General features: G+C 37.7%; 1 protein-coding gene across 3 annotated transcripts in view; it reads left to right on the top strand.

The window, feature by feature from the left end:
- The window catches only part of LOC111264961 (uncharacterized), a 12530-nt gene extending 2471 nt beyond the window's left edge, over nucleotides 1-10059 (top strand). The window contains exons 2-5 of one of the 3 annotated variants that reach the window (XM_022841246.2): nucleotides 2491-2584; nucleotides 4484-4633; nucleotides 8958-9045; nucleotides 9553-10059. In XM_022841246.2, the coding sequence (XP_022696981.1) occupies nucleotides 2491-2584; nucleotides 4484-4633; nucleotides 8958-9045; nucleotides 9553-9605 (385 nt within the window). In that variant the 3' untranslated portion in view covers nucleotides 9606-10059. Of the gene's footprint in view, nucleotides 1-2490; nucleotides 2585-4483; nucleotides 4634-8957 lie in introns of all 3 variants that reach the window. The other 2 variants (XM_022841245.2, XM_022841244.2) reach the window with 2 other exon arrangements.
- The last annotated feature ends 462 nt before the right edge of the window (nucleotides 10060-10521 follow it).

Raw genomic sequence — 10521 nt, 5'->3', positions numbered from 1 at the left:
TACACTCTCAAATGGACATTCTAAAAGTTGCTCCACTGCCAATCCCCAACCCAACTTGCCACAGCCGTGCTACACGACGGTCGACACATGGGCTTTACAGTTAGAATCCATCGCCTGTGCCCAGAGTTGGCTTTTGGGCAAAACCGTGGTTTGAAGCATGGAAAAGGCGACGTCCGAGGCGGCGCCAACAGCGTGGGCAGTTAAAGACAAGGCCGTCGAAAGATTCCCAGAAGAGGTGGCACATGGCCTTGGAGTACGATGCCAGCAAAAGGCATCAGAGAAGATCAAGAGAAACAGAGAAGATCCGTCCAAAAGGACGGATTAGGACGTCTTCGAGGCTTTTCTAAGGGACAAGATGCGGAGTAATAATTTCATCAATTACTTCACTAGGCTCTTTCGGCAAGTTTGAGGCGCTTGCGCAACTCCACCTAGAATATCGGAACTAGGAACCTTGAGCAAAAACAGACGAGAGTCCGTGAATGGTCACGGACGTAACGCGGCGGTAAGGCTTGATGAATGCCCAGCAACTAGCCGCAGGTGCATCAACTCTGGATAGCAGAAGGTCATTTAAACGGTTGTGCACCAGGGTCATTTTAAGCAGAGGATAATTTCAGTAGAAAGCAAGACGGAACTCCTACACAAAAGAAAGTTGTTAGAACTCAAAGAAACGGCTCTTGGCCAAGTTTCAGAATAGAATTCCAAGATACAAGAAAAATTATTGAAAATCAAAGACAGACCTTCTGTATAAGTATCGGTATGGAATCCCACATACAAAAAGTTGCTAGGAGTAGAGAGTGAAAATTTTGGCCAGGTTTTGGGGCAAAATGCCCACAGGCAAGGAAGAAGCCAAAGTCGGAACTGTTGTTTAGATTTGTGGACACAATCACTACATACAAAGAAGTTGACTGGAAAACGAGTAGCTCCTTCTCAAGAATCAGGATAGGTTTTGAAGAAAAAATTATCAGCCATATTTTGGAATGGAATTTCTATATACAAAGAAAACTGGTGAATCAAAGAAGTAACTCTTAACTAAATTTCACGACACAATAATTATATGTAACGAAGTTGTCGGAACTCAAAAAGTAACTCTTGGCCAATTCTTAAGGGCGCAATAACGATATACAAAGAAATTGTTAGGATTTAAAGAAGTAACTACTGACTAAGCTTCAGGATAGAATTCTACACATAAAAAAGTGTTTAAATTTTGACGAAGGAACTTTTGAATAATATTAGAACACATACCGACGCATGACCAGGAAGAGAAGAAGATGCCGATTTAGTAAGTTCTGTAGTCAGAAAACGCTGGCTGCCATTATACACTATCGTAGCAAATGCCTAAAATTGAGGCCCAATGTTCGTAACCAGGATTTTCATAATAACCTTTTAAATCATATCACTAGAAAACGTCGTATCCCAGTAGCTTGATTCGCCGTCTTGCAGAGCTGCTCGCTATATTTTGAGTTTTACATCTAGTGTTGCCTTTAAGCGTTTCATCACACGGCTGGCTCCCGACGCGAAATAAAGTCTACCTACGCTCGGGTTCGAACGTAGACCACAATATGTCCCAAAGACTAGCAGCAAACACGCTACCGACAAATCTACCACGGGGACTAGCACAGCTCTCCAACTGGCTTAAAGCCGCTCATCATTAACCTTCAGCTTATGTTAATATATTTCCCACCGACACCTCTGGGCAGTTTTGCCTTCTCTTTCTTATTTTAGGTGCCGACGTTGAGTACTTTAGCGCGTTCGACTATAGCCTTCACAAGCACATCTGGTCTATGAGTCTTTTACAGGTTTTTGAATAAATTTCAATAATTTTTTTTATATTCTCACAAAAAAATATATTTCCACACTAAGAAAAGGATGAGAAAAACAATGTGAGTTTTTATTTTAATTTATGTTTTTAATGCTCTCGGCTAATCCAATTATAGGGACAATCTCTTTTTTTGCTCTTCATTTTTTGCTCTTCAACCTAACAGGTTGAAGAGCAAAAAATGTGCCACGTTGGGTCCACTTGAAGCCTCGTCCGCAGTTCATTAACGCATGTCACGAAATATGAATTAATCCCATATTTTTGTTTACGCAATACTATATTTAGCACTTTATAGCTAATCGATATGAACCTTATTTGCAAGATGTTTTAGATTTTAGGATTTTTAGTAACATGTTTGTAATATGTTGTGAATAACGCCATGATAACAAAATGGTTGCAATTACACATTACCACATGCAGCTTGAGCACTGTTATTATTATTATCAGTAATAGTAGTAGTAAGTCCTATCCTTTGGATTTCATTTAAGAACTCAGTTAGAACACTTACATCAACCTATATAAAAAATAATGAAACCTGACATATTTTTATTGTTTTAGTTGTTCCTCTAAATACAGCTAAACATGTAACTTCCGATACATTCTGCACCTAATCTATGTTTCGGCATCATAACAATTCTTGTTGTATAACTGTTATATGTTCTGCGTGTTTGTAGGGCATTCTTCGGGTCCTCCGTAGGTAATTTTTTTGTGAAGTCATTTAATACCGGAGAGGCTTATTTGCTTTTGCTTCTGGTCCTTGCATTTACGGTAAGTAAATATTTTATTGTCATACGTTTTCCCCTAAATTTAGAAATGCAGAACTTTAACATTTTCACTGGGTATGTGTCGTAATGACGATAACTATGCATTGCATTAATTAATTCAACAGATCCTCCTAACAAGAAACGAAATATAATTTTTTGGTTGAATTTTAAAGATTAGTGTTACAAACGCCTAATTGAACAGAAATTCGTTAGGGTGCACGAACGGGATTCTTCGAGATCTTGTGCGCCGTTTATTTTCAAAGCAGACTAGGATGTACTCCAAACTGGTTCTGCCTATGTTTATTCTGTACCTGCAGCAAGACCTCAAATTTGGAGATTTTTAAAATTATACTTAAGTTATGTTAGAATATGGACCTGATGGATAATGTGCAACACCAATTTGGCAGCTGAATGCGGCAAAACCAAAATCCTTTTTCGAAATTTCGCCAATTTTGTACAATGACGATGCCCAGCGCTTTGGAACCAAACATATTTGTGACAACATTCCATACTTCTATCTTACTTCACCAACGTCACCGGTTACACAACGCATTAAACCTTCGAAAACAAGTTCAATAATACCAAATGCGTATATTTCACCAATTATATTATAGGTATATCTATTACTAACTTGTTAGACAATTCTTTATGGATTTTCAAGCATGTGTGCGTGTTTATTCGCTGTAGGCTAATAGCCAATGTATAGCTAATAAACATGATAACCTTTCGTGCAGCTAGTTCTGTGGGAATAATCAGATGCGTGGTGAGCCTGACACACAATGATGGGTCTACAGGGCTTCTCCATTTCTGATCAATGTCTGCGTTTGGTGCTGCTTTTTGTGCAAAAGATCGTTACGTTGGTACTATTTAAGTTAGATCTTCGTAGTGATCAATTAATTATAAGATATATGTATCTTCGGGCTATTTACAAGCTCGCTTCGCTCGATGTTTGGGGTCGCCGTCCTCCAGAGATACGCCATTTGAGAATTCACTTTATCATGTTATAGTCTTTAACAGACAGTCCAACCCATAATAAAAATTACCCATAACAATCTTCATCATCGTTGTGGCAGAATCCTCTAATATTGGTTTAAAAAATACAGTCTTTACTCTCGTAGTTGATGATCCGCTTTTCCTACTTCTCTTTTAAAAATAAGGCTTATGAGGTTACATCCGAAAATGTTTTTAACTTGATGTCAACTTCCCGTTACTCGACAGGCAGCTTATACGTTATCATTTGTCTTCTTACATTTGATTGACGTGCGAGTTACGTGGGTTTATACTCTGGCACTTTACACAATCCATCAGCTATCTATTACCCGGAGTTAATGAACAGAATTAAACAGTTCCATTGTCGTACCATAAAGTTAGACACACTCGGCGCAAACATCAAACAATACCATCGTTACAAAATTTCTGTGCACGCCTTATTATTTAAAGTCACCTGCGTCTTGATTTGCCCTTTATGCGTTGCGAGCTGCACTTTGGAATAACCATTCAGGCCCCACATCGGGTATCAGCAGCACGCTTAGCAATCCATACCCTGAACAGCGACAAAATTCTAAATAAGCTATTATTATTATCGCAAAAGATAGGAAGTATCCGAATAGAAAAGTACACTTACGAGCAAGGTGCACATTGCATCTTATTAGTAGCGTACATTTAAGGGATGAATACATATAGTTTGTTTTGTTTCATACTATAATTTTCCTCACATGGCTGTTTAAAGGATTATCTTAGCATTCGTCCTCGTATTTAGGTAATTAAGTAACCCGAGCTAAGCGGCCCACTTTAATGAAATTTAATTACAGGCGAGTTAGAATTTGAGCCGTTAAACTAGCACACAAAAATGATACCGTTTCGCCGGGAACAGTCATAGTGATCAAGTGCATGCATTTTACAGATGACCTACGGGCTAGGATATGTGGTAATGTGCAAGATTTCTCCACACTACAAGGAGACAATGAGTCCACCTCTTGAAAAGGCAGAGGTCATTAATAACAACGTACAAGTTTCTGACATTCCGCATGTTAATACCCACGAAAGCAACAAAGTAAGTTGAAGTTCATTAAAAGACATAGAAAATAATTACGGAACCCAACAGATTTGTTTTATAATAATAAAAATCTTCAATCTATAGATCAGATTATGATAACTTTTTATGAAAACAGCTTTCTCATAAAATATGACACTCCAAAATTGTTCACTTTTCATAGTACCATATAACATGAAGGCTTTTAAATAAATAGATTCTGCATTAAAATGGCGTATCAGACTGTCCCGCATTTCCAGGCGGCACCAAAGTTGATAACAAGCTCTCTATCTAATCTTCGGCAGGAAAGATACTGCAGACGACATTTCAAAATGAAGATTCGTATAATCATATATTTTTTTTTATATGTAGTAGGTATTAATGACAGCTGAAACCTACATGCAGCGTTTTTACAACATCGTGAATTATATTGTAAGAAATCTATTTGATTAGCAAGACTGGAGCTAAAATTACGTAATTGCTGGGAATTAATGAGGAGCTATTTACGGTCACTAGAAAAGAACGCTTGCGTAAGCTATCCCGTGGTCAATAAAAAAAAGAGCTCAAACAGTCTACGTTGTTGGCCTTGACTACTAATTGTGAGAATTTGGTGGCAAATAGAATTAATTAGGCGATAGAAATGCGCACGCATACTGGAAAAAATTTATTATCCGACTGAGCAGAGCAAAACCAAGTGTTATCGTGTGTACGGGGAGATGACTAATCCACTTTGCTTCACCACGAGTCTTCCAGCGTGCTTCAGTGAATGTAGTGGGCTGCCGTGAAAAAGTACCTATGACGTGCAGTAGTGTGTGAAGAACAAGTGAAGATCTGTCTGGCGTTTAATGAGAGGGCGATTCTCCTGTTGTCGTCTTTGACCTTGGTCTATTGCATCAACCTTGAAATATGGTAGTGCGAAAAAGGAACTATGTCGAACTAGCCACCCGGCATTGCAACTGGATATATGGCTTTCGATAGTGAGTACCTTGTGTATTGAAGAAAATCACACATGCTTCGTTTGTCTCTGCGCTAACATTGGCCCGTCAGCGCGGGGAATAGACTGTCATCAATGGACAGACTTTTTTAGCGCGTCTTTGCGTATTTCTCTCTTTGGATTGTGTATCTGGATATACCATAACAGACAGCCATCGGTAGACGCGCTTTTTGAGGATGTCGTAGTAAGCTATCACTAATGAGTAGATTTGCTGATATTCTGCGGCCTGGTAGCTGGTTGTACTTGTGGGACAACACTGGGTAGAGATATTATGGTTAATAGCACTCTCATAGTTTCTGTCGGTTCATCAATTACAACAGTCGATATAGGCATGGATTAACTGTGAGTCGTCGTGAGTGCAGCTACATCATTTAGCGGATCTTGTCAATTTCGTTGGCTGGCGAAGTAGTCAATTTCATAGCTCATAAAAATCCATGTGAGCTACACACGATAATTTAACTGAATCTCAGAGTTAAGGGTTCGTGAATACCAGATATATACCAGTCTTTCGTCCAACACGCTAGTTAACCTGGTTCGATCTATTTCCCAGCCGGAAACAAACTGGGTCTTCTCTCAATATTTACTCTACTTAAACCTTTACATATGTTCCTCGTGTTTGTAGCGTGAAACATTACCACTGGACCATCGCAGGAGCCTCGACATAGCTGTATTAAGAAGCTTACGTAATCAGTGGCATAAAAGGATAGAAAATCTTTTGTGCTGCTAGCATAATCTTGCAGACTATGTCTTTATAGTTTATTTAGTTAAGAGAAGTTGATTTACTTTTTATATTTTAAAACAGCATCCTAATTGTTAACGCCGTAGCGGACTGACTCTAGAAACCCCCGGTAATCGTTGTAGACTGCCGTTAGCGCTTACAAACCAGCTTCCAGCTAGTTTTCAGCAAGGAACAAGTTAGGTCTTCTCCCAATATCTATTTTTTTATATATGTCTCGAAAATTTTTAGGCGGAGACATTGTTACTAAACTATCACACGGACACCAATGACTGCCTTGAGAAGCTGGCGTAATGAATGGCTTTATGCACATACAGAAACGAAAAACCGTCTTTGTTCTTTGCGGTATTCTGTCGACTATTTCTTACAGAATTTGAAGGAACTGTGCACATCTAACTGCTAATGTCATGCACTGGACAATCTACTAGATACTGCCGTGATTTATGTATATAAGACGACAACGATGTTTTGATCGTTGTGTAGCAAAAAGGAACCGTTTGGTTGGAGCCACATATTTCCGAGGTCCATACTGCCCACGTAAGACACAAAAAACTTAGTCAACCTCCAATATCGCTCACCTTAACCGTTTGTGCATTTACGGTTCAAATTTAAAAAAAGATCAACTAAATCCCCGGTACAAAATCCGCATCAGACACGTTTGGGGTGCATTTTTTTTTCTCAACAAATACTTTTGGGTTTTAGTCATTCAAATAGCACAATATTGTTCGTTTGCAAAGCCATTAATAGAAACATTGGCCTCACCGCTAAATAATTGTGTTGGGAACTCCGCTCTTTTACTCATTATTGTTTATTTACCTAATATGCGAATTTTTTTTTGTTATGGCCTGCAGACCCAAGATGTTGAGTCAGCTGACCTTTATGGGCGCAAAGGCACAAATCTTTTGTTAGAATACGTTGCTTAGTGCTTCGTAAAATGTTGCACACTTGATCTATCGAATGGATGTCTCCGCATTTGCGGCCAGAGTCTGACAACAAATTGTGTTGTTTTCTTTAAAGCGGCCTAAACGAGCAGGCGTTGACGGTTTGATATCAACACTGGATCTTGTCTTCGGTTAATGGCCAAATCTAAGCGCAAGTTGATTGGGTGCCATGCCACTTAGAGGCAGACTCTTGTTGCAGCCGCAGTGCTGCTAGTAGTGGCAGGTTGTAACTGGTCACCATCCCTTAAGCAAGGGAAGGAGGGAAACTTAATTGCGAAAGACCCGCTTTCGAAGAAGGGAAGAAAGAGATCAGACGAGACTGAACGATGGTGGTAGCTGGCTGTGTTGTGCTAATCAATGTTCTAAAAAGGAGTTTTTCTTAAGTATCCGTTTTTTCACCATTAAGTTAATTTGTTAGGCCAGCGTCAACTGCCACAAATAATGAGAACCGTTAAAGACTTTTTCGAATTGTCGACACTCCAAAAAAAAAATCTTTATTTTTCTTGTTTGAAGTGTCGACAACATTGACAGCAACTCTAGCAATGGTGATTATCTTTGGTGGCTGGGCTTGGGCTAAAAGCTTTATGATGAGAAACTCAACTCGAAAAAATTCATTTTTAGATTTGAAATATAAATACCTAATCTGAAAACTTAAATTGCTCGATAACACTCACCATACAAACATAAGGAAGCTCGACACACTGTTGAATTATTTGTTTTCTTTGTATCTAATATTTGTTGAATATTAGGTACAAAAATCTCGCTAACGTACATATTTCGCACGTCAGAAATTAAAAATAATACTATTAGTGGATTGTTGTAAATAAATATAAATATCGTAATGCGTTGTAAAATGCAAATTGTCTATAAATCATCTATAGACTGATTTCTAGTATTGTAATCTATAGGTTGGGCAACATTTAGGTACGAAGGGTTTTGTTAAAAGCAAAATACATTTTCTAAAATGGCGTTATAGTTGTCGTTTACATTCTGGTGATTTTGGATCAATGAGTCCATGAAGTATATAACACATAATTAGATAAAGTTTTTTTTTGCAAATATAATCTGTATTGTCAAAATATCGTTATGTTTCAAAAACTTGGTTTCGCTAAAATCTGGTGGCACAACAATAACAAAATTGTTAATAATTTGGTTAAAATCACTAATCTTTATCAGAAAAAAATCATGTTTGGTACTACTTGCGCACAGGTAGGACAGTATACGGATTGATACTGACTATTGTTTACGTAAGAACTTTGGATTTGTTTTTAATTTCTAAAAAAAGAGCTGCTGTTACCCAATTTAGTATACAATATAATATCTAGTGCAGGTTCAATAGACGGAAAAGCTATCGTAAACTTGAAACCGGCTTTTCTAGCCACTTCCTTCGATATGGTGTATAAATCGTAGACTTCCAGTTTCAAGATCAAATTGCCTGTTCATCACAACATATAGATGTTTTTTTATAACACGCATTTTTGATTTCGATAAAGTTGTGGTGGAAAGTAATAATGTTATATATTTTAACTATAGATAGCTATTTTACGCTGCGTAATTTCCAAAAACAATAATATCTATATTAAAAATAATCCTCTTCTCAAAACGAGCTTTTGTATTGAAACAAATCAACTTCTCATTTGGCATTTTGAACTTTCCGGCAAATTACTTTTTCAGACAACGACATTAGAGGAAACGGAGGGAAAAGATACAGAAGACGACTCTGACCAAGAACTCGGTACACAAAGTCGTCCCTTAAAAAAAGGTCTCTATGACGTAGAGAAAGACAGTGAAAAAACGGCGGGGTTATCCAAAAAGGTTAAATTAGATGACGAATCTCATTGCATTGACAAAGACGCCGTAAAAATGTCACCAATATATCCCAAAAATCTAAGGAAATTAAAAAAGAAAAATGATTTTGTAGTGCAGTGGTCTGCCTAGATGCAGAAAAAAAACCTAAAGTAGAGAGTGTAAAATGATTAAGTATTACGGAATAAGGTTTTACGGAATTGCCAGCGCTTAAAAGAACTGCACTATGGTAAATGTTGCTCATGGCACTGACCTCGATAGTATAATTCAGTTGAAAGTGAAGATTCAAACTTAATAAATTAATGCGTCGCGTTTTACACTTGGAACCGCATTAGTATTGAGTCAGGGCCTTTCCAGCCGTGAACTAATTTGCCTATTCTATGATCCAAGGCCAAGATGTATATGGACATACACCTCGTCGCTGTATCGAGCAGATGCAACAAGTCTATTGTTTCTTTAAAAGTTCGGTGTTCGACAGGAATCTGCAAGTCACGGCAAGAAGAATGCTGGAGTTAGTGGTGGCCAAAGCAGGAGGTGTGTGAACCGCGGTGATCATTGGCGCTACAATTGCAGAAAATTGCTGCGGACGCCAGGAAATCGTCATAACTTCCTAAAAGTCTTTGAGGTCACAGAGCAACAATTGTTTAGATTACGTAGTCAGACGATTGACAGGTAACCACTATGTTCAAACTTGTCATTATATATTTACCATAATTACATTTGGTTATAACGTACTACTTAGTATGTAGTTAGAACACTGGTTTGCGCTTATTTACCAATTCATAGGTAGGCGCACAAATAAAGCCATGAAAAGCATTATGTACAACAATAGTACATTTTGTCACTATTACTTAACGCAGCAACAAGTCTCATTCATAAGATAAAATGCTTATTGTGCTTGGGACTTTACACAAATCGACTTCCAATGTATATTTTTGTTGCTTAGAATAAATGTATTTGTGTCATTTGATGATTTATGTTTTTATTGTGGTTCCTTGATTTCTGGCGTAACTTGTTAATAAGTTTCAAAAGTATGATACCAATAAGGAGTCCTAAAAATAGGCTTCGCTATATTTTTGACTCAGGATTTTGAAAAATCCACAACCTTTAAAAAAACAAGAACAAATATTATAAAAGGTTTAATACATTTTTACATCTGATTATGTCACTTCGATTGTTTAACGATCTTAGTTGCTTAAATGCTATAAAAAAATGTACAATACGAAATGCAGGTCAATGTAACGCCTCAATACTCCATTAGATGATTTAACGTGTTTTTCGTATTTCTTCGATCACAGAGTGCTAACATAAAAATGACGACAAGTACATGTGGAGTTATTGGACAAATACGAGCTCCTGTATCGGCCCTATGCGAAGCTACAGTGATACAATAGCAAGTGAAATAATTCGTTTGTTTAAGAAAAATTTCACC

Source organism: Varroa jacobsoni, unplaced genomic scaffold, assembly GCF_002532875.2.
Source record: "Varroa jacobsoni isolate VJ856 unplaced genomic scaffold, vjacob_1.0 scaffold_918, whole genome shotgun sequence".
NCBI classification, from domain to species: domain Eukaryota; kingdom Metazoa; phylum Arthropoda; class Arachnida; order Mesostigmata; family Varroidae; genus Varroa; species Varroa jacobsoni.
This window is presented reverse-complemented; position numbering and strand designations above follow the sequence as displayed.